The sequence below is a fragment of the Betta splendens genome, chromosome 13 (assembly GCF_900634795.4).
Source record: "Betta splendens chromosome 13, fBetSpl5.4, whole genome shotgun sequence".
NCBI lineage: Eukaryota > Metazoa > Chordata > Actinopteri > Anabantiformes > Osphronemidae > Betta > Betta splendens.
Window position 1 is genome coordinate 17,386,184 of NC_040893.2, and position 24,897 is coordinate 17,411,080.

The following is a 24,897-nucleotide window of genomic DNA, read 5'->3' on the forward strand; positions in this document are numbered from 1 at the left end:
AAACATACGGGGGGGTGTGGGGGGGTCTAGAGTGGAGCCACAGAGATTTAGTGATTGAAGGCCTCCAGATGTGGAGACTGTAACAGAGCAAAGAAGAGCAGATAAAAGCAAAGGCTCCCGCACACTGACAGGTTGGATTGAAACACCACAAATACTTAGTGCCCTGCTGAATTTCACAAAGATGAAAGTAGGAGGAGAGAAAGTCTTCTCAAGGCCAGAAAGCTGCTCCACAAAAAGGTGGTGAGTTTTTCTGCTTCGAGTGGATATTCTTCACATTTGTTGTTTCGCAGTAAGAAAGAGCGCACGCTAAATGACAGTTTTATAGCAGCTGAACACCAAATGCATCACAGCTGGCAACCGTAAATGTTGCTGTATGTTATCAGGTCGATCAAACACGAGTGACTGTTAGATTTGTCAGGCCACTGGAAACAGACACAGCAACAGCGTCTGTTTGCTGCCGGACAAGTTTGTCTCCGGTGGATGAGCTTCTAATGCTCCGGCTACTGAAGAGCGGCACCGCCGGAGGTGCTGCACTCTGGTTCTGGTCCGCAGTCACATCAAGGATCGCATCCCTTTTTGAGAAGGTGCATGTCAGGCATAATTCCCTTCAAAAAGGCAGCAGGGAACTTTTTAAATCTTTGCAATCAAAGGCAGCCTCCTTCGGGAGCTCTGTTCACCAGAAAGAAAAAAAAAATAGAAAAAACAGAAGGCCTCTGAAGTGCTATCTCAGCTGTCAACAAACGTACGTCAGGCGCGATGGCAAATTTGACTAGTACCTACACCCCCCCCCGACCCGCTGCCTTCGCTGGCATCGCCCAAGTGTCGCGTCTTCCGTATTTATTTTTGTCACGTGAGCGCGGAGCAAGTGGAACCTCAGAAGTCTGCAGTACACGATCCCTGTCCAAATCAAAAACAGCTTATTCCAGACAGATACTGCAGCAGCAGAAGGGGGTCACTGCGAACATTTGGAGGCCAGATGCTCAGCAGTTTGTCAGCACCGTCTCCCTGGCTCAACGCATCGTGGGGTCAGGCTGTGTGCTGTTGCGTGAACCGGTATGTGTCAGGCAAGACAACTTGTGTACAACAACACATGCACATACATAATAATGTCAGTGTCAGTTATTCTGGTGTTACACACAACAAATGCTGTGGGCATGGAAGGTGTGCGGAGCCCGGGTTCTGCTTGGACAGCTACAGATTCTATACTGTGAAGCCTTTGTATGGAAAATAAAAATAATATCAAGTGACTGCGAATTCTAAATGCAGCGGCACATTCGGAGGCTGCTAATGTATGTGAAAAGCCCTGAGCTGTACTGTATGTACGTCAGCGGCCTCAGTCTCTCGCTGTTTTTCCCTCTGCTCCTCAACTGAGGGCTCCTCTGTTTTCGCTTCCATTTGCACCTCGCCGAGGGTACAGGAGAGCTGGGTTTCCCACAGTGAAAGGCACGCTCTCAAACGGCTTTTTAATCATTTCCAGAGCATGTTGTGAGACAGCAAGTGCTGGCACTCTGACCCAGGGCTCGGATCCCTTCCAGGCGCACACTGCAGGCCTCACTGAGCCTACTCACTAATCTGTCACTGTACGGGACGGAGGAAATGGCTGTATTTAAGTGAGAGGATACAGTTTCATCCCACAATTACATCTCTCCTGTGTTTACAGATCTTTTCACAGAGGAGGAAAAGGATGGTCACACATGTGGTGCAGAATTTCAGCTTTTTATAGCCTTCGTCACTTTTTTTTCCTCAAAGGATATATGAACTTAATGCTTTCTCTACCTACTTAAATTACAAGCCATCAAACGTAATCTAAATTACAGTTGAAATATGCAATATGGATGGTGAAATGTGATTCCTGTCGTGCATCTTTGCATCAAAAGGGTCTTTTGATGCTGTGCCATTAGAACTTGTGGTTTGCTTTGCAAAGCTGTGAGAAAGTCTTTTTCTGATTAGAGTTAGCTTTACTCTGATGTTTTGGGGAAGACTAGTCATTCTAACAAACTATAGTTTTGATCTTTTTTAATACCAATAAAGGGATTAAGTTTTTTTTCTACTTTTTACAAACAAAAACCTGAGTACAGCTTCTTGACTAACAGACTGTGACCTTTTCTTTAGGAGTGGCAGAACTCCATTCAGAAGAACGCTGGCCTGGCCTTCATTGAGCTGATCAACGAAGGAAGGTAATGTATCTGGACACTGTAATAGAAAGTTAAAACGGGTTACAGACTAAACGTCAGGTTGTGGATAAGTTCTCAACCTCTTGACCCTGTGGGCTTTTCTGTTGAGGTTAAAGGTAAATAAGGTTGTGGTGACCAGATAAAGTAAGAACATCAACACTGTGCAGCCTTCTTTATGTGTGTGTCTCTTTTACTGTGTACACTCTCTCATCTCATTCGGCCTCCCTCCCTCTTCTCGGCTTTGGGTGTGGTCAGACTCAGGGTTTTCCATTGAGCAGATCAGGGACGGCTCAGCCTCCTTGCCCATCTGCTGACCCATCTGGCCGGGCATTCTTTGTGCCCAGGCTCCTGCCTCAGCCTAGCCAGGCCTCCGAGTCCCCCACTGGCCCCGGAACAAAGAGCTTCAGTCAGTAGGGCCACACGGCGCTGTCCAGGGTGCTGCTGACAGATAGATCATTTCCCAGTCTCTCTCGAGCCTCCGCACACCTGCTCTGCTTAGCGAGACCGAGCTGGAGGTAGCAGGAGTTTACAAGGCGTGGCTGACACGAACTGTCGCCTGTATCTGCTACAGAGCAAGCAGAGATCAGTGTTTGCCTTTAGCTAGTTTTAGAATAGCTGTGATAACCTCCAAGTCTTGTAGGGACCCAAACTATGTCTTTAAATTACCAGCACATGTTATTTTGATACTGTTAATGGCTTCTGTGTGCTAGCTCATGAAAGCACATTTATATCAAATCCATTCTAAGTGTAAATACTTGTATTGATTAGTGTTTCCTCTGTATGAACATCTACAACAAAGCGCAACAAGGAACCTGCATATTTTTATTTTCTATCTCCAAATACCATTTGTCATCTTGCCTTCTCATCTATTCTTGGTTTCAAACCAAAGCTCGGCGTTGTCAGCCTCTTTCTGTGAACAGTGAACGTCTGTCTATTAATGAGAGCTTGTCAACAGTTAAAGAGGCAGTAACAGCTGATGAATGCAGCCTCTGGATTACTGCCTCTCTTTGGGACAGGAGGGAAATTACAATCTGTATCGAGCACTGGAGAGGAACCGTGGCTGCTTCAATTAAAAGGAAGCTGGCCTAATGGTGTGTAAAATAGCATGTAATGTACACACAGTGGCATGGGTGTGTTCAATTATTAAAGATACTTGAGTTTAGCCGTGGACCTGAGTTGTTGTCCATGACCAGACTCAGCGGTGTAAGGGCTGGGTTGATGTTCTGGCCAGTGGGAAGCGGTGCTCAGTCAATTGGGAAGGTGCCAAGCAGGCTTCAGTGGTCTAATGATGCTCCATTTCCTCCTCAATGCTACAAAGGGTGACAAAACACTGACAGAGGATGACGTTTACCCGTCAGACACAAACCCGTCAGACTGTATTTACTTTAACCTCCACAGGAACCACAGCTGCTCCTCTCTGTCGATCAATACATGTATGGCTTGATTTTACTGTATATATGTGGGTTCTTGCGTTGGACTTCCTGTGCTTTGTTACAGGCTGCTCTGCCACGCCATGAAGGACCACATAGTGCGGGTCGCCAACGAAGCTGAATTCATCCTAAACAGACAGAGAGCGGAGGACGTGCACAAACACGCAGAGTTTGAGGTATAACCGATGTTTTCCCGACAAAAGCTACTGAAGAACTGTTCTACAAAATCAAATGAGAATCGTTATAGTGTCTGATTAGAATCTTCTAATAGCGCAATTTGTCAGTTTTCTAACAAACCCTAAACAAATCCCGTCAGTTTGAAACAGCCATTCATATGCTCTGTAATCATATCCCTCAGCGTGCTCGTGAGGATTAACTCTTCACACTTTTGATTAAGAAATTTAATTACTGGTAGCAAAGGGACACACCAACAGTATTAATTTGGGGTTTGGATGAGACTTTACCGACCAGTCGGGGGCATAACCTCCTGAGTCTGCGTTTACAGTAACCCAAGCAAATTCAACCACTCCAATATTAGGCCATTTGTGAATATTAATTAAAGGACGGTGATAAGCGGTAAGCCTAAACTGATGCTTGCATAGAATAGAATACAAAAAGTGTAAAAACATGAAGTCAATTACACAGATGGTGTTGGCATCGTACTGTAAGATGAATGGTTTTTAGCTGTTGAAAGTCATAAGATCAACATCTGCAGAACATTGATATAAATACATGCACTCTGTGTATAATAAGAAGAGCAGTAAAACATATGCAGACGCACACGTGCACGCACACATTTCCTCCACCTCTGTTAGTAGCTTGTACATGTGAGCAGTGATGAGTTTCTTATCTGGGAGAAGCAGCCACCCTCAAACAGCAGCCTGATATACAGTTCTTGAGGATCCTTGACCTGCTAGATAAACTGGAATAGACGTCTATATATGCAGTGTCAGGGGAAGGGGGAAGTGTACCTGCCCCCATCCGTTCAGTCTGCCAACTCTCGACAGCCTACACTTTTCATCTGGCTCTGACGTTACTTTATTACCCACTCTCCAAGATTGAAGATTCACGACGCAGATAAGACAGTTTTACAATTAAGTTGGTGTCAGGGCGAAGCGTCATATACTTTAAAGTGATAAATAACGTTTGATATTTGTCATAGCATCACGTGGTAATGCGAGGTGACAAGCTGAGATTGAGTTATCTGCCTTATGAAGAATATGTTGAAGTATAATATCTGACAGAATTCAAATTTGAAGCAGGAAATTCAATTAACTTCCAGCTTCTGTTAGCAAATTAGATTTTGAATATTAGCAAGAGTTCCCCCAGGACGGCGCAGTGAGACAATCTTGTTTCAGACGATGGAGTCAGATGTGATCTTCTAGATACTTTTAGCCACTTGGAGCCTTGGGAGACTTGCATTGACTTCTGGAAGATGATTAAAAACAAAATAATTGGCCTAATTTTTTTAAAATTAAGATTAGGGTTATTTTTAATCATTACTCATATTCTGGTGTTTATATATTCCTAAATATTCAAGTGCTATAATAGCAATATCTTTTAAGCTGGTTGCATATTTAAATTTTACAAAATTTACATTTTTTACACCAACCCATACTGTATGTAGCAAGATGTTCCTTGATATTCATTTTGTATATGTAGGTACCAACTCAGTCATTCAGCATCTTGCAAGTTTGCAAACCTAGTCCCTGATTTTTAGTTCTAAACAAATAATGCCAGTTCCTGCTGGATGTGATGCCAGTGTAGCTTTGTAAACCCGTAATGCTTTATTCTCTGTGGATCTATTAGAGCATTTTCTTTGTCTTTTAATAGCACCATCCACAGAGTCTTAGCAGGGAGCCTCATCTGTCCACAGTTAGGGAATGGACTGCCTTCACATGCTCACTATGATTAACTACAGTCCTCTAAGGGAGCTGAAATATATCTCTCAGCTGTCCACTAATATCTTTATGCACTCAAGTGTGTTGAATGAAGCCATAACATTCTTCAGTGTGACAAATGCTCCATTAGAGAGTATATATTATTCTGCTTTTATTCAAGTAAAACTATCTGAAATGCTATTAGTGCGTTGTCAAATTTAATTTCTGGCAAAACATATTGTAAAGCCGTTAATATTTAGTGGGGTTCACAATGTTGTGTTTTTTCCCCCTCAATGTCATTAGTCCAACTGTGCCCAATATGCCGCTGACAGAAAGGAAGAAGAGAAGATGTGTGACCACCTGATCAGTGCTGCTAAACACAGAGACCATGTGACGGCCAACCAGCTAAAGCAGAAAATCGTCAACATCCTCACCAACAAGCACGGAGCCTGGGGGACGCTGGCCCAGAGGTACTGTAAGCAGCGAGTCAACACCGGCGTCGGCCTTGTTAAGTCTATAATATGAACCGTAGCTGCTCAATGTCAGGGCCAAGCCAGCAGATGAACATTACCTGTTCACAAAGGTCTGCAGGGATGGGATAGGACCACCAGTTAATGCCATTTTCCCAGGATCCGATAGGGTCAGCAATCGGGTCAGCAAACGCAATTACAGTGTAGAGTGGCTTAATCCCCTGGGGACAGCTGATTGGCCAGTTGTCCGACATAGCGAGGTGGGAGAGGGGGCTGGGCTGTTCCTGCACTGTTGTCCAGGCATTCATTGACCCTCTCAGTAACACAGCCCAACACCTGGTGGTAGTTGCAGACTTCCCCATGGGCCCTGTTAAAATAACCGCCGGCTCTCCTGCTCGGCCTCCCATCTCTCGCCTTCATCCACATGGTTCCACAAATATGGAGCGGAGTGGAAGGATCAAGAGCTTGTTAGATTAGACAAACAGCTCTGTTTATGTTTTGTGATTGATTAACAGCTGAACCCTTCGTTGCTACTTGCAGGTGAAGCTGCAGTGCAGTTTGTTTGGAGAATAATTGTGGTCCGTTAAAGATTCTGGGGGAATTCCTGCAGGCCAATAAAGGACTCCGATCTAGAGGAGAAGACTAAAATGTTCACCCAGACATTAACCCGCATACTTTGGCTAATTGCACTGTGAGCTTTGAGTCGCCCACTTTTGTTCAAACCACTGCTGATTTGCCAAAACAAATTCAGCCTCTTTGCTGAAACAGTAGCTTTGGTTTTATTATTACATTCTGAAAATACAATGCAGATGTTCAGCCATGTTTGAAAGTAGATTTGTTGCATATATTTGTCAAGAAAAATATTCTAGCTTGTGTAATTTCACCAGATTTTATGTGCTTAACTTGGAGCAGTGTGAGAGTTTCCACTGAAGGGAGCAGATGTCGTAAACAGCTACATGCAGTTTGTATTTGTACAGATTCATAAAAGCTCTGTGTTGAGAATTTATATATTTGATAATAATCAAGGAATGCTTATTGGTAATATTCACAATCATTGTCTATGGAGGCTTTAAGGGACCAGAACCGTCATTTGTTATTCAGGTTTTCATAAAACGAACTGAACCTTTGCAGCCTATGACAAAATCTACTGGATTGAATTCTGGGCTCTTGTTCAAATATTTATGGAGCCTCTCTCTGAGGCAAAGCATTTGCATTGAAACAAAAGGTTATTGAGCGTGGGTGCATTGTAAATGATACCACAAAAACTTCCAACAAATTCAAATTTAATGGTAACCTGCTGGTGAAGAAAAATGATGCAATATGCTCCCAAGCTCTAGGCAGTGTTGCAGTTCAGCAGCTTAGTCTTATTCAATGCTACATTAACTTTCCCATTTATGCTGCTCTTGTAAAATATAAAGCCCTCAAGCATTTTGAGGTGGCTGTGTGTGTGTGTGTGTGTGTGTGTGTGTGTGTGTGTGTGTGTGTGTGTGTGTGTGTGTGTGTGTGTGTGTGTGTGTGTGTGTGTGTGTGTGTGTGTGTGTGTGTGTGTGTGTGTGTCTGTTATGTGTGTCTGTTATGTGTGTGTGTGTGTGTGTGTGTGTGTGTTTGCGCGTGTGTGTGTGTGTACGTGTGTTTGCGCGTGTGTGTGTTTGCGCGTGTGTGTGGAATGAGAGATACTTTAGTTGTTAATGTTTGTTTTCACCCCCATGCTCAGAAATTGCTTTGCCTTTTTACTCCTCAGTTTTTCACAGAAATGCCAACGCATATTTATCATTTGTGAAATATATTGTAAATGAAATAATTCTTAGTCAGGCAGGAGAGGAGAAACTAATTTAAAGTAGTGTTTTTACATTTTTTATTTTAGCAGGTTGACTTCTCTGCTGGTTGTTTTCTCCATCACTGACATCTGCAGGTTATGTGTCTCTGACACACTTTATCGCTCCATTCTGAGCTCTTGTTCTCTTTGTGGGCGACGGTGTGTTGCAGAACATTTACCAACAGCTCGCGACAGGGAAATAATGTGTGCGAGGCTGGAAAGCAGCTGCTCTGCAGTCGTGTGATCTGAGCAAAGAATAAGCAGATCAGAGCCTACGGTGGCCTGTTGGATCCCTCTGTATGCTTGCTTGATGATGAATGTCCCCCTGTATAGAGTCAGCATAGGAAAATCAATACTCCTCAAATTGAAACAGTATAGGGTTGTATTGATCCGCTGTGCTAAATCAAAATGAGGAGCCTTTGATACATCTCTCCAGGACAGCTCGCTGCCCAGTAATGACACGCTATCAATTTTAGCCTCACACTGATAAATCAAGTTGAAAATTGGATGTCAGAGTTTTTTCCAGGCAGAGAGTGATATTCTCTGCCCTCTCGTCCCCTCTGCTGTTGACCTCTGAACCCTGCCAGTGGATTATAAAGTTCAGACTCGTCTGAAGTGAAAGTAGATGTCAAGGCGAGGCTGATGAATTCATTGAAATGTAATGTCCGCCATTTTGGCAGCTCCGGGGCCGAGAGATGGTGACGCTCCCATTCTGCAGCCTCTCTACAAGCCGCCGCTCAAGAGTTTATTCCACTTCACCAAAATCGGTATCCTAAGACAATAGCAGTGGCAGGTTTATGACACCCAGTAGTGGGTTTATTATTAAACCGGTATTATTTTATCAGTGTGCAGGTGATAAACAGACCCAGCATCGTCTGCTATCACACCTCAGCTACTAATTGTTTTGACACAACCGGACTAACAAAAAGTGGGACAAACATCCCTTTGTTCCCACTCGCAGGCCTGCGTTCCCCTCCGCAGCATCAGCGGCGCCCTCGCCGGCCCCCACGGCCGACCTTAACCTCACCTGACTAGTTTATTGATTGTCAACATTTCTTCTGTATAATTACTTTTTTGTAGCAGAAGAGAGAAGGGAGAATGGCTGCACATATTGATCTGTGGCAAGGCGGTGAAACAGCCGTTTCCCTTGACTAACGCTGAGTTTCATCGCTCACACGTGATGAATGGAAACGCCCTGGCCGTGGATAATAACTTTGTGATGGAATGAGCCTTTTTGCTCGCGATGTGCCTGGAGTATTAGGCCTCGCCTAAAAGGGATATCAATTCTAATAGAAATCCACTGGCTCAAGGAGGGTCGGCTGCCTTCGGAGGGCCTTCGGTGTCCAAGGAGGCGCTGCAGTCTCTGCTCCAGGAGAGAGTAGATCATGGAATTGTCCAATAAGTGCATTTCCTTTGTTTTTATGTGAGCGTTAACACAGCAATAGCGTAATGTGTATGTTTGAATAATACTGGAATATTACAGTTTATGCTAGACATCCATGTAATATTAATGTACATCTAGGTATCATAGCACATTCTACTGAGAGAAATCAGTCCCGTGCAGGAAGTGACTGTTTTGTTGTTGTTTATTTAATGAGACCTTATTTAAACATCGTGCCTCTCCGTTCTTGCAAGCCGATATCCTCTCTCCATGAATCTGTTCTTGACCTACGCCAGCCTATATTCCCCCGGGGCACTATTAACCTTGCACACTGCGCTAATTATCTCTGGAAAAAGGCCCATTCACGCAATCATCAATTTCATCTGGTGCTGAAAGTGAGCCGGGCATCGCCTGCCCGTGCCTCATTTCCGATGAAAGATGTGGATCCGCGGCGCTGGCGATCGGGGGAGTTCACCCGCGGTACAGTGTGCCTCCTCATCCCTCGTCCCATCGCGTGCGTCTGTCTTCATTACGCCAGATGACCTGGAGTTAATGCTGCTGCCGCTGTGTTGATTCCCTTTCGTCTCCGTCCAATACCCACTGCTCTGCGTGTGTATTCTCTATCTCTCAATCTACAAAAGAAAAAGTCATATCCAATAACTTGGATCCTAGCTCGGAATCCTCATGTCTGCAACAGTGTTGAGTGCAGTGGTGATAGAAAATTGTGAAATTAAAGAGATGAAAGTCTCGTGTACCATTTGCAGCCCCTTGCAATAATATAATCATGATGTTAGCCATACAGTCATTTAACACTTGGCATCCAACAGATGCATGATCAAACTTGATGTGTTTTTATAGAGGAAATTACTGTGTATTTTTTTTTTGCTTAGTTTATAGGTTACTTTGAAAGCAGCGAGCAGAGAAATGCTCGTCACCATATGGTTGACAGTCAGTGCTTTTTGATGCACATAGAGCAGCGTGTAGAAGTATGCAGCGGTTTAATGCTCACCAGAAAAATGCTCGGGTTGAAAGACAATATTCTCGCATGGTTTTGTATTTAGTTTTTTCGTGTGTGCCGGTTTCCTGATGGCTTTTGTGACTACGGGCCCATCTTTTTAGAGCAGATCTTGCATTCTAGAAGTAAGCATTAGTTTAAATATAGTAACAGTTTAAATAGTCCGTTTTTATTGTTATCTGTTTTTTATTTTGTGGAGGCAACAGTTGCATTGCAAACAAGCTCCACATGGTCTATGTAACTTATAGTCAAGAGCGGGAAAATGAAAGAAAAGAGTGCTTGTCCTCAAAGTTTCACCCAAACTGTGTGTGTGTGTGTGTGTGTGTGTGTGTGTGTGTGTGTGTGTGTGTGTGTGTGTGTGTGTGTGTGTGTGTGTGTGTGTGTGTGTGTGTGTGTGTGTGTGTGTGTGTGTGTGAGATAGAAGCCAGCGACTTCGCCTTTGAATAGAATTGTCACTGATTACTGGTATTTATTATAATTACCCTCGACTCATGTCACCAATGGAAGCTTTTAAAGGAGGATAATGGTGTTTTATTGAATCAGCATGTCCCTGTTCTTCCTCTGGACCGTCTCACACAAATGGTACAAGAAAGGGGGAATCTTTAACCATGAGACACTCGTCTGTCTGAGGCCCAGCTCGCTATACGTTTCAGTGAGTAATCCCTCATGTATGCTGCTGTGAAAAAGCAGCAGAGCTACACGTTCGGCGGCGATGCATGAGACTCACTTTCACAGGATGTTTTTAAGCAGGTCACAGCATTTGCAGGTTTTACTCGCAGCGGCTGAAATGCAAAAATGATCAGATGGAATAGAAGTGAACCAAAATGGCCACCCTGGAGTCGTAATACAACAGTAGCACTAAGATATATCACCCTCTAATCCAATATGAGCTCTTGTCAGCTGTCAGACCTTTCCAGAATGGTGTTTCCCATACAACTGTTATCATTCCTCTTCCCTTTTTTCCTCAGCTTATTTTGAATTACGCCTGTCAGCCTTCCATTTCCTTGTACAAACAAAGCCCACTCCCGTCGGACTGGGGCGTTGCATCTGGCACCTTGAAAACTTCAGCACGGGCTCCTTGAGGAGCAGATCTTTAAACGCCCATTTCTACGCGCGCTAGTCCGCCTGCACAATTATCTCCCTGCACTTAGCATGTCTGGGAGCGTCCGTAAATAATGGTGCTCCTGTTTCCTGCAGGTTATCAGTGCTGGAAAATGAGCTTTTAAAATGCGGTTTGAAATCCATTTGTGTGATTGATGGGCGACGGGACTAATAAATTTGGCTGGTTTCTCGGAGGCCGGCTTGCAGCCATTTTTTACGATTGTCATGAAGGCAGCCACGTTAGATGTGGAAAATAAGGAGGCCTTGATTCAACATTGCTTAATAAAGTATGCCGCTGGATGAACAATTTGTTGTTGTGTGACACAGACAGTGAGCCTTCTATTAATGACTCTGTGACAGGATTGGCGTTTTATCACCTGTACTGAAGATTTATCGTCTGCAGCTGCACTGAAACGTGGGCTCAGTTGTTTCGCCATTGCAGTGTATTCAATTGGCAAAAATACGCGAATGTACTGGCCAAGTAGGATTTTACTGCTGGGTTTGTCAGGATGACAAAACCAAGCTGCTTTTGTGGAAGCTTCAGATCTCTGGCTGGTTCCCGCCGTCCCCGGCCCCTCTCCGTGCGGTGCCACCTCGCAGCTCTGTGTGGCTCCCAGCTGTAGCTCGTCACCAGGAGCGCGGTCCCCCTGCGCACGTCTGAGACCACCCTCAGAGCCCGCGGGTTCTCCAGAACGGCACTTTGGCACGGTCCACATCCGGTCTGCTACAGACCACATGGTCTAGAATATCACAGAGCGGGCCTATTTAAACAGCAGAATATCACGTTCAAACTGGAACCATCTGCCTTGGACCAAACCCGGGGAGGATAAACCCTAGCGAGCGGGTCCTGTAACCCAAGTCTTTGTTGTGCATTTATATGCTGTTAACAAGAAATGAAAGAAATTGGAGCTAAACTAAAGTTGTGCTAATATAAGAATCCTAAAGTAGACCAAATTAAATACTGCAAATCCACTTAATACAGTTATAGGGGAATCTTCAAAGTGCCGGCTTTATCCCCGCCAGGCATCTGCTGTCTGTTTGCACTAAGAATTAGGGACATAATCTTCAGTCATAATCGCCCAGTTGCCTACAGTGGATTTCCATTTTTCGCACTGTGTAATCTTGCGTTTACAATATCATTTACGTGGGATTCTTCTTTCCGCCTACTGACATCTCTCTTCTCCCCAGTTAAGCTTTGAAGGAGAGATTGACAGGGGACAAGCTCAAGGCGTTCAGCCCCGCTTTGCATAGACACTCCTGATACTCTGTGCTTACAACATGCTCTCAGTTATGCTCTCACACACACACACACACACACACACACACACACACACACACACACATTTTTGATTGATACTTAACTGAAGCTGAGCTCTTGTTGCTGTCAGAGCCCGGTTAAGTCTCCTGAGCCCCTTGATTTCTGACATTTGTAGATATTATATTCACGGAGCAAGGAGGCTGTGCGTTGTGATGTGATCCTGTGTAACACTTTAATCTGTTTAGACTGCTTCAATACTTTGGTGGGGACTGGGGCAGAAACCGTACAATGAATCAGACGCGTCTGCCAAGATCTTGCTGTATCCTGCATGCACTTAAATATTTCTACTTGGCTTTGGACACGGTACCTGATCTGGAGCATTAGACGGCTTCTTGTAGTGTTTTTCTCTTTTAAATGTGGAGGTAAAGACAACAGTACTGGTCTCCACGTCTGAATGATAAAAAGCATGTCTAAATGGGGAGATTTAATTTTTTGTGTATTTTTAAGAACTTTTACTTGCATTTGACACAGAATTAAAATAGAAATGAACCTCGTACCAGCTCATGTGCACCAGCTACTGTAAATGTGATATTGTAGCATTGACCTTTTAAAATCTCTCTTTTGTGCTTTCTCTGTTAAAAACGAACATTCGCTGCATTCTTTTCTGCAGGAAACAAAGGCTTCGAGCTCCAGCTAGTGCACGGTTGGAACAAGCAGCACTTAGTAACCTAATGCTAGTCCCGGTGCTTAATGGTTTGCATTAGCTGCGAGCAATAAAATTATCCCAGGTCCTCACTTATGTAGGAATAATGATTTACAAAGATGGTTACCACATGCTGGAACTGTTTTCTTCTTTTTCTCATTCTTTTTTTTTTTTTTTACGACCGTAATTCGGCGTTATTAATAATGAATAAAAATGCAATTTTCTGTCGGGTTGCTCCAGGGCTCTGGGAATCATTTCAATGAATATTTCAGCACATTATTTTAATCATGACTCCACATATGCAGGGGAGGGGGCATGTTTTATAGGCTCATGCTTCAACCGCCCCAAGACCCCGATCATTAAACCCCACGCTGTCTGCGTTGAGGTTTCTACCTTTGATTTACAAGACTTGTTAAAAAACATTGTAAAGAAGGAGGCAAGCTGCACCATTTATACTGGTAATTTGATGCTGTATTTGTTAATGGGAGTGCCGGTGATTTATGTGAGCAGTGGTTGCTGCTGCTCCCTGCTGTTCTGATGCTATGGGCTTTAGCATGACTAACAATAGTGCCACCCGTCAGCCTAATAAATCTGCTATCTGTGCCCCGATTTGGCTCCTCGTTATAGAAGTGGCTGCTGTAATCGGACCATCACAGGGCTGGTCGTGCTCTATGTGACCCGCCTGTCTCGTGTCCTTCACAGTCATCTGCACGACTTCTGGCGTCTCGACTACTGGGAAGATGACCTGCGACGGAGGCGGAGGTTCATCAGAAACGCGTTTGGCTCCACCCACCTCAGCGTCACATGCAAGTCACTACAAGAGTATGGTGAGTTTATGCTACAGTATATAATTATAATTGTTTAACCAACTGAGGGAGCTGGAACTTCAGGGACACGCTGACCACATATTAAGTGTAGAATATCACTGCTGCCATAAAAGCATTCATTGTTAAAGTGGCGCTAAGGTTTAGCTCGGTCTTGTCCGCAGTGTTTAGCATATTGCTTTGGTGAAGTCAAGTTTTATAGCCACCATATTTATGGGTTCTAGGAATTGAACATGACACATCCATTTTATTGCACTTTTTATTTCCATCACAACACATACTTAAGAACAAATTAGACGTCTCCCTCCTTCCCCTCTTTTCTACCCAAAACTTTCCTCATTGACCTGGGAAGTCTTGTAGTTCTGCCCAGCAGCTCGTGTCAGTTTTGCCTTATGTCATGCAATGCTGGCTTTTAAAGGAGAGCAGCTCGGCGTCGCACCTCTCGCCCCGGCCTTTTGTGTGAAATTGAATAAGTGAGCAAATGCACAGGGAGAGTGTATTGATTGAGAAATAAGTGGATTAAACTCCTTTTAACTTCATAGGAAATCCAAAACACTCAGCGCATTTACTGTAGAGTCTGGAAAACCTTTTAAAACAAATGTAGAGTTACAGCAAAACAGGCATAATAACCACAGTGTTCCCTGACCTCGTGTGTGATACTGAAGCTGATTGTTGACTGGGTTGAGGACGGCTCTGCCACGGCTGCTGTATGAAGATCATAGCAGCGCTGCAGATAAACACGTGCCAGCTGCTGCCTCAGCTGCAGGTGGTCCCTTTATGCGACACACATGCAATAACACCTTCTGCTTTAGATTTCTGAGACTTCTAGTATTTTTATCCTTGGGATAATTTTGTGGGCTTTTGGTGAATTGTTCATTTGGTTGTGGAAAGACCTGAGGTAAATTAATGTTACCATTTACATACTTTTTTTTATCAAGATATGAAATAAAAAAAATAAATAAATAAAAAGTATCACCAGCAAAGAATTTAAGCCACTTTGCTTTTGATTCATGTTTCAGCACAAACAAAAAGCAAACTTGTTTTTTTTTCTGTGCACATTTTTGAGGACTGTACGTGTTTACCACATTCATTTACTTTTACATTTATGTTTTTATTATATTAAAATACGTGTGTTTAAGTATTTTAAAACTTTTTTAAAATAAAGATTCATTTAAAAATATAGTATCATATTAAATCATGTTATTTTTCAGACTAGCTGAATCGTGTGAATGTGTTTCTGATTGTGAATAACACAAAACACTAGCGTCACACAGTCCTGAACCTGGAGAGACAGTAGCTAAAACGCATACTGTGCTGTTTAGTCCGTCAAATTGCTGAGATACATTTGTGAGCGATCTTTTTTTGTCTGGTGTTTGACAGACGAACCTCAGTCTACTTGACGGAGGATATGTTGAAGTCATGCTGGCATGCTGTGGTTTTAATGAGCAGAATAATGTATAAACTTGTCAAGTGAAAGGGATCGCCTGCGGTCAGATAGCCCTCTCGCTGTCCTAGAGAGGTGAGCTGCACTTGCAGGCTTTTTCCAGCGGGCTTTGATGTGGTTGCACAGCGGAGCCCAGGTTTAGTTTGGAGTTTAAATGAGACGGCGCTTTTGTTCTCTTCGGAGCTTCAGCGCATTTCGCTGGCAGTGACAGTTGGCAGTTTTTGTTTTAAATGTACCCTGACAGTCTGTGTTGTTTTATGAATATTCACTTTTAATTAGCATGTTATTAAAGCAAGGACCTGTCTCCAGAAGATAACCCTGCTGCAGAGGCCCAGAGGTTGGATATCCATTAGTACCAACATCCAGACGCTGTTTCTGGGATTTGACAGCAACTCCACAGAACTCTTTAGTGGGTTTCTGGCTGCATGAGGCACCAGAGTGGAAAAACAAAGAGGCGTGTTTGAGTTGGCCCTTGAGAGTCATTATTAAAGCTTTAAAATCTGGGACTATTGAATAACCAGTCGCTTGTCCAAATTGAATACACAGTTTCTGGTTTGACAGCAGGATATGACAATATACGCTCAGGCACCATCTTGAGTTTGAAGAGGGCAGACTTACACTGTTGTGTTCACAGTAAACGTCAGTCTTTCGAGCTCACTTGGGGAAAATCAAAGTGAGTATGATTTTTTTTTTTTTTTTCCGCTGAGTGAGTGGCCTGCGTTATTTTCGACAGCGTCTGAGAGCCTTGTAATCTGCAGTGTTTTCTCTTGTATAGCGCTTCAGAATTTGTATTTTATTTATATATTTGTTGTGTTGCTTTTCAACGGGGATCATTTGACCACTTATGACTTTTGAAAGCAGATATTAATATTTTTAGACCAGAGATGCCAGTGGCAATACTTTTCAACCCCCCGTGGTAAACTGTGACCTCTTAAAATTTCAGTGAAAAAACTCGACGCCGTCCTCAGAATCATCACGTGCCGAGTAGAACACACACCATAGCTCGTCCTCTGAGAACAATTTAAATTCTTCTTCTCCGGCTGCGTGCGGATGTCCAAACTTTTTGCAGCTGACGCGTGCGGTTCACCCGTGGCACATTTGTAAGGACTTTTGGGCAAGGTTAGCGTCTGTGTGTGCGTCGGAGTGTGTGCGCTCATGGACATATGTGATAGGAGGTTAAACTCTGCGTCGTTGTCTATTAGCACCGTTGACAGCTTAGCCAGCACATTCTGTCTCTGCCCTCGGCCTGTAATAACCTGGCCTGTTACAGCCAGCCACGGCTCAGTATCAGAGTATATTGTTAGGTGATTGGAATTGGGCAAGCATGAAATGGAAGTCACGTTAATATTGATCCAAGTGTTTAACGGGGTGTTTTACCTCCGGCTGTCCTTGCTGTCTCATTTCAGGTGGGCTAGCTTCTCACAGGCCTGATTGCCACGGGCGGAGATCTTTATGGCTCTTTACTGCGGCAGAGGCCTCGCCTTGTGATGTGATATCAGCCTTCTGCGGCTTGATAATCACAGATATTAAACTGTGACAAATGTCATTAGGGCATTTACTGACATGCAGATGTGGACGTCGAGTGGACGCGTCGCACGTGTGCAGTAAATAACGTTCTGGTCAGATGGGGATTATTAGACACTGCTCTTAATGTTTTGATGGAGAGAAGATGAGGTTGTTTTTAATCCCAGGATATTGAATAAAGATCGCACCAAGAGGAAGTGTCTGCACTGTATAAACGCTCCTACATCAAAGTTATAATGTTTACTTCTGCAGCCTCAAAACACATACTCTGCAAAACAGATGGCCTGCATCACAGGAAGTATGAAGCTGTCATTTTTCCCCTCATTTCATCTTTCAATGCAGCGTGTGTATAAACAGAGACAGAGGGCAGAATTGCATCGCCCCAGCGATAATGCAATCCCGTGCACTGGAATGTTGAGCTCATGGAGCGGGTGCGTAGGAGGGCAGGATCTGAAACAGAGGTCTGGGAGACGAAAGAGGAGGCATTTACAGCATTCTATAGAGCTCACATTATATAGAGCCTAAAACGCTGACGCACGTGATACCACAGCGTGGTCAATGGGCCATAGGTTTGTAATAATGCATGCTGACAGAATGAGACGTAAAACAAACCTATTATTGACAATGTTGCTTCGTTAGAGATGCTTAATGGATTTGTGTGTCTTTAACTTTGCCCAAAATGTTTCACAAACATCCAGCGATTGGCGTTTGTCCAGCGTATTATTGTGATTTTGCTTTGCTGACCAAACCACTTCATGAAAACCTCAAATGTAGCATCCTGAGATATTTGTTTCATTTTTAGTTGGATATATTGAATTACACAATGTATCTGTGAGTTCAGCTCTTTCCGTCCCCTGGGAAGACGTACCCATAGAAGTGAGCGGAACCTTAAGTAAAGCATGATGTGGATTTTCCTGAGGAGCGGTGGTGCAGTGGTTGAGGCGTAGAAAAGCACATGCTGTCCAGCTACAGAGGCTGTAAAAAGGAAAGGCCAGTGCCACACAGCTCTGCAGGGGAACTTGTGTGGCAAATGGGGTTCTAATGACTTATAATCATTATCTGGTCCTGGACGAATAGTAAAGTGCTGAGGCTCTGATGTTTCTGTAGTGGCTGCCTCCATGTTGTATTGTAACGTTACTCTAAGAACTGAACCTAAAGTTAATACATGTAGTGAAAAATACAAAATGTGGTCTGAACTATATATTATATATATATAGTTTTTCTGTGATACTGAAGCTGCATAACACACACACTACAGTGTCCTGTTTTATAAGAAAAAATCTAAATTGCAAACCCTTATAAATTATATAAATGTATACAGTAAGAGTGCATAAGAAGATAAGCCACGTTGTTTGTGGATGAGGCTCATTCTGTAGCTTCAATGTGAAAGGTCTCATTAACTCCAGGATCATTTCATTATAAAACAGTTTCCAGCATGAATGTGCACACGCTCAGTGTGTTTTCAGGAAAGATGACTAACGCTAAGCGTCTCAGGAGAGCGCCAGTGCCATGGATCCCAGTTGAACCCTGGTGAGGAGTTCTGGGAAGCGGCCTCCGCTGGTTACAGCTGGTGGGTCTTCATCAGCCCCATCGTGAAAGCGCTGCAGTGCACTTTAATGTGTGTAATTAGTGCCACTTTGGGCCGTATGAAATGAAACTGCTGTGACTTTGGAGGCGTTCGGGTCCAGTAGCACAGACACACACTGTACTAGGATCACTGGTAAGGAGCGGCCCAGAGAAGTACATTTGGTTTTCTTAAAATTTGATCAAATGTTCATTTTGTTGCAAATTGGTTATTTTACTTAATTTCCATCAGTAATTATACTTTTTAAGGGTTTAGTATTTTGTTGGTTACTCTAATATATTCTTCCATTCAGTTTTGTGTTCTTCGTGCAATTTCCAAAATATAACCAATTGAATTCTGAGTGTAACTGAAAACGGGCTGTAGAGAGTCAGTGTGCATCCACAGACAGTTGTTTGTTAATTGCTTCCAAATACAGTGATTTGCTGTACAGTGACCAGGCGTGAGCGCATGAACTGTAGCGAATGCCCCTCGGCATCGCTTCAGAGCAAGTCCTTTAACAGGGATGAATCACGACCCCTTTCACTGCGACACTTTGGGCTGTCACTCATGACAAGATCCCTTTTCATGTCACTGAGGTCAGAGCCTTTAATTTCTATTTATACCCACATTACTTATCTACCTAAACAGCGTCGTGGGTGAAGCTGATCCGCTCCCCTCATGCTAAATGGTTGACATTGGCCATTTGCATGCAGAAATCAGCAGGGTTTATTTGCCTAGTCAGCCATGCACCGATCAGAACAGAGCATTCACTCATTTACGTCCAACATAATGATGGTTTACAGAATTACCGTTTTAAGTTTCACTCATTGGGCTTTCATCTCTGACCGCTGGCTGGCTTTTCCCTTTAACATTACAGAGAATTCATTTCCGAAACACGCAGACTTCTTCCCTCCGTCTGATGAAAGCACCGCAGATATGAGACAGAGCAGGAAGCAGGCTTTTTTCTCAGTAGCAGTGTTGACAACAGTCAAATGTGACCTCTTCAAGACAAGGTACATGTTCCTCAGGGGAGGGAGAGGCGAATTAAGAACTGTGCTGAAAGGAAACATGTCAGACCGGTGTCAGCCACCTCCCATTTCTTGATATGTGTTCTTCCCTTCCTGCACGCAAGCTCCTCGTCTGCTTGTTTCCTACGTTGGACTTGAGAAGGACAAATTTGCTTAAACGCTTTGAGCAGCTATGTGGCAGGCGCCTGTTGGAGATGAACTGATTTAAGCTTATGAACGTTGTGAGGCTGCTTTGTTTTCCAGGATGTGTGAACACCTCTTTTTCACTAAGCATTTTCCATTATAGCCATACGATGAAGTCGCGGTGGAAGCAGCCCCCTAATTGTATTGTCTGTTCAGTCTCACTCTTGTCAAAACTCCAAACGTGGCAAATGATGTCTCTAATCGACTACGAGCACGAGATGCTTCCCCCGACTCAGCTGCTGGTCTTTCAAGACGCAGATAGTGTTTCATTGTTGACCTTGTCCAAAAATAAAAGCTGACAAACCTCTGATGTTCATCGAACGGTGAACGAGCGCGCCCTGATCGTCCACATGCTACAGTATAAACATTAGTGAGTATCTGGTATCAGCTTTAGGGCGGATGCAGGAGTCATCAGTGTTTTCTGTGGGTGTTCTTGCATTTTCACGTAGTGTGATTGTGACCAGCTCTGTTATTGAATTAAATGCAGAGCAATACTGTATGTATGTGCAAAACCTTAGTTTATTAATAGAAGAGGCTGTGGATTTATTGAAAACCGGTGACAACAAGAGCAGTACTGTAGAATACTTGTATCCAGTACTGTGAACTTTATTTGTCTGTCTTCGTTTTTTTTTTTCTTTTTTTACAGGCACAGATGAGGATGAAGTGGTCAAGTCTAAAACAGCCTTTCGCAGCCAAACTGTGCCCAACCAGAACCCGGAGACGGAGCTGATGCTCGAGGGGGACGACGACGCTGCCAGTCTGTTGCAGGAGAAGGAGATGGACAACGTTGGTGGTAAGAGAACGCAGCAAAGCCTCCATGAATCCCAGTCGAATAACCTCTGACTGAGCTATTTTACGTAACTCAGCATATTTGGTTTCACCGTCTGTGTGGTCTCATGTTTTTTGTCTTACGCTTATTTTCATTTGTGTGTGATACGTTGTCCCTGTTTTGTGTTGTGTCCTTTCAGCGCGGTTCCTTCCATGTGTGTTTATCTCCACAGGCAAGTGTTAAGTTAAACTAACACCCGAAAGACGATCAATCCTGACACTCAAAAAAACAATTCCTGATTATTGATTAAAGCTGAGACGAGTTATGAATGTACTTTATAGACACTATTTCAGACCTCACTACAAATAAATACATATTATCTGAGCTGATTAAAAAACTGAATGTGAAAATTTTATTTCATAATAAAAAAGTAAAAAGAATGTAACTCTTCTAATCAGCGGTTGAATAACACCCTAATAACAACTTGTACATAGCCTGTCAAGTTAAAATAACATTTCTGTGGTATTCTTTTCTCTGTGTGAAAATTGTCATAAAAACAATCAATTTAAATTGTAAATTTTTCTCAGTAACTTAATATATACATTGTAAAACAGCTCTGCACAACAGTGTACACGTGATGTTTTCCACAAGCATGTGAGCATCTGGATAAAACTTAATTGTTGCTCCATTAAACCAGTTCTTATCTCTCTGCAGGCGTTATCATAAAGAGATTATCTGGTTCCCAACAGCTGAACAAAAGCAAAAGCAACATGAGAGTTTCATTTATTTTTTAAGTATTATTCCCATGTGATTGCTATGCGTTTCTTTTTCCACCATCTCAACCATGATTCTCTAACAAGTCAATCGGTCAAACTACGCGACTAACAGCGGCGCACACCATCGCCGTGGTGGTAAATTGTATCAGTGCCAGGGTGACGATCGCCCAAACATCCTGTAATTTAATCAGCATCACGCTCTGCGTGTGAGTCCAACTGTTTTTTCAATTAACTGCCATGACTTTAAAAGGTAAGTTCAGTTGGTTTATGAGTGGAGATCATGAATTCTGAATGATGTACTCGTCAATAAAGCCAAAGCAAACAGTGTGATTTTAAATAAGTTCCTGGTTTCAGGCCTAAATGTCACGTTGGGCATTTTATTAGAATTCAAGCACACCTTAGCTGCAAACTTTATCTATTTTGAAAACCTCGCCCATACTGTATCTCTTAAGGTTCTCAGTTGTTAAACTCACAGTTTGCTTTTCATAGTTTTTTCTTCACTCAAATGCATTTTAACAAGTGTGAATTAATCAATCTTTAAAAAAAACCTCTGACCTGAGTTCAGATTTCCAGACACCTGAAGGAGTAAACTCTGTGCAGTACAGTGTGCCACATTAGGCCTATGTGACGGCTCAGGCTAAAGCAGGGCGCTGCTGAGGAGTGAAATCCCCTCTCGGATCCCACAGATGACTCTCAGTGAGGGAGGCTAACCCCTCCTCTATGTCCCAGGGCCAGCAGGCTGCCAAACACTCCATGTCTGTCAGATGAACCCACGCTGCTGATCACAAGAGAGAGGCGAGGGCTAAAACACGAGCAGGGCGTCCTCCGCTGCGGGAGCTGATTGCTATTGAAACCAAGTAGCCACATTTAAAATTCGCGGCACATTCAACCGATTTAAAATTCCCATACCTTTGAGCACGGTTTAAGAATATTTCTAAGGCTGAATTAAGGCTGTGTTCATGTTCCTGCTAATAGAGGCGCTAGCCCTGCAGTCTGTGTGTGTAACATACAATGCACTTTCTATGCTTGGCCAGGATCTAATCTCAAGCATGAACAGCCTTAATGAGAGATCTGGGACCGGGTCCCTGTCACGAACAGCGCTCCTCCTGCCAGCCGCTGGGTCGCTGCCTGCTCTGCTGCCGCCAAAGGGGTGGCGCCTGCACTTAAGGGCTCGGGCAGTTGTGGTTAGCGAACCTATGATTAGTTCTGCTCCCCCACAAACACTGGAAACGCTGTCTGTCCTCGCACCGCCATTAAATTAGCCTTTTTTCGTACGTACAGTACATATTTTGAGCAAAGCCGCGCAAATGAGAAATTTCAGATGAGCATGTGAGAGGACGGAAGCGAGGAGTCGGGGCCTCGTGAGACTGAGCTGAAGTCAAGGACGAGTTGCTGGAGTTGAATGTGCTGCTGGCACATGCAGCTATGTTACTAGACCCCAAAGTGTTGTTTAGCAGCCACAACCATTTTGTTCTGTCCTAATTCAGCCTCTCTGTATCCATTTTAGTCCCCATTCACAACACTGAGCCCTGGAGTGCTGACATGTTTATAAAAGGGCAGAATGAACACAACATTTCTGAATGTGGAATCTCAAGACAGGGAGTGGAGTTGGGCTTTATGATAAAACAACTTCCCTAAATTCCCTGGTTTTCTTTTTATGTACTTGTCCACAAATGCTCAGCACTAACAGAACATGTGTCATACAGAAAGTATGCAGACTTTTTATATTCTTGTAATATTTGTAATATTATGTTTAAAATGAATGGTTGTGCTCTTCCACACAAATGTTATACGGTGAAACGTAAGCGCATGCAGCTTCAAATGAACAGCACTGCCTGCATCTATATCTGTACCGCTGTAAATCACCACGTCCCTGGTTGCCGGTGAATTATCGCGCTCAGGTGTTCACGTAACCCACTTCCACCCGTATTCCTCTCGCAGTGTTAAATAAACAGGGCTCCGGTAATCAGCTGCTCCGGTCCAGCTGATGGCTTGTGGGTAATAATATACCCATCTTCCCAGCACTTCTCCCAAACTCCCACTACACCAAAATGAGACTTTTCATCACTTCATTAAATTGGCCTGTCATTTGACAAATATTTGCATTTTCATTAAAAGCCACGGCCAGCAGCAGGGCGTCCCCTGCTTTGGCGTGTATGTCCTGTGTAACTTACCCTTAATTTCATTATTGTCGTGTAAACATTTTTAAGCCATATAGCCTAATTATGGAAGGATCCCTGAGGGGATTACTGCCTAATCCTCTTCCTCCCCATGAGCAATGGATGCTGTGGCTTAAAGCTTCAGGCCAGTGTCTCTCGCTGCCCTTTAGGGCCACGAGACAATGCATTAAAGTGTTTTAACTAAAAGAAGTATTGGCCTGTTGTTAAGGGAGCAGGAAGACGATCTCCTCTTAATGTAGCTGAAACCGTATATGCCAACTGCAGGGTCAATGCAAAAAAAACACTGCATCTGAAACAAAAGTCTTCTCCTGCGTTCTCGCTTTGATTTGAGGGAAACAAAATCCACTCCACGTTGTCTTAGATACAAAGGAGGCTGCTGTTACTACTAGTATTTACTCTTCCTATGACGCCTGTGAGCATCGCGCAGCGGCTGCAGTGATCGGATCAGCAGATAGAATCACCATTAATGGACCCGAGATACTCTGAGGAGGAAAAAGAACTATCCAGGGCTGTTGGACTGTAAGAGGCTGCAAGAGCGATGAAGGGGCGCTCAGGGAGTTGAGACCGAAATCCACTTGTATTCCTGTAACACTATCGGCTATAATTGGCCGAGGAACGCAGATTAAGATTGATGAGACATTAAAGTGGCTCTTTGGACTTTAAGGGATCGATAAATATCCTGATTTCGCGCGGTTTCGTTTGAGAGCAGACAAATGAGTGTAGCCGTGCTCCACAGCGACACTGATCTGGGAACATGGAGGACGACGCGGGGGAGGGAGGGGGGAGACGGCGATAAAGATGTGATCACTATCAGCTGATCGTGGTCACAATACCACCTTTTAAAGTCAGACCATTATTTGGACTTGGAAATAAACGTGCAGCTTCATTGTTTTCTTTCACGCGTGTCCGTGGGGAATCCACAGACAGACCGCGCGTCTTCAGTCGGTCCTGGATTCTAGTGTAAATTTACTTTCCAGCGCTCGGTTGCACATACGATCGTGGGTCCATGTGAGAAAAATAATGTTTCGTTTTGTTAATGGTCGGGGACTTTTTTCTTAAGGATGGTTTGCAACATGAAGCGCTCCGATAATACAACAACTCTCAGGGGTTTTACATCAGGTGCACGCTACAAATAGGTTTGGTGACCGTTTAATCTCTAAAAGGGAGATTTCGTCGGCGGCTAAATTAAAATAATCAGATTCTGTGACGCAGGGTGCAGCCTGTTTGCACGTAACGCTACAGGCCGCAGACATGGCGGTGTCAGCACGAATCACACTGATGGTATCCGCAAGTTGAGCTCAGACTATTCCTCGTTTTGCTTAAAATAAATACAATATTTTATTAAACACGTCCTGCCCCCCCCCCCCCCCCCCCCCC

The 24,897-nt window shown here is 43.7% G+C and overlaps 1 protein-coding gene across 9 annotated transcripts in view; it reads left to right on the forward strand.

Annotated features, from left to right (window-relative positions):
• LOC114868482 (neurobeachin-like) overlaps positions 1-24,897 on the forward strand; it is a 147,527-nt gene that overhangs the window by 72,183 nt on the left and 50,447 nt on the right. For 7 of the 9 annotated variants that reach the window (XM_055514232.1, XM_055514233.1, XM_029172109.3 and 4 more), the window contains 6 exons: positions 2,113-2,177; positions 3,672-3,780; positions 5,788-5,954; positions 13,931-14,055; positions 20,442-20,588; positions 20,764-20,796. In XM_055514232.1, the coding sequence (XP_055370207.1) occupies positions 2,113-2,177; positions 3,672-3,780; positions 5,788-5,954; positions 13,931-14,055; positions 20,442-20,588; positions 20,764-20,796 (646 nt within the window). The remainder of the gene's footprint in view (positions 1-2,112; positions 2,178-3,671; positions 3,781-5,787; positions 5,955-13,930; positions 14,056-20,441; positions 20,589-20,763; positions 20,797-24,897) is intronic. The other 2 variants (XM_029172118.3, XM_029172114.3) reach the window with 1 other exon arrangement.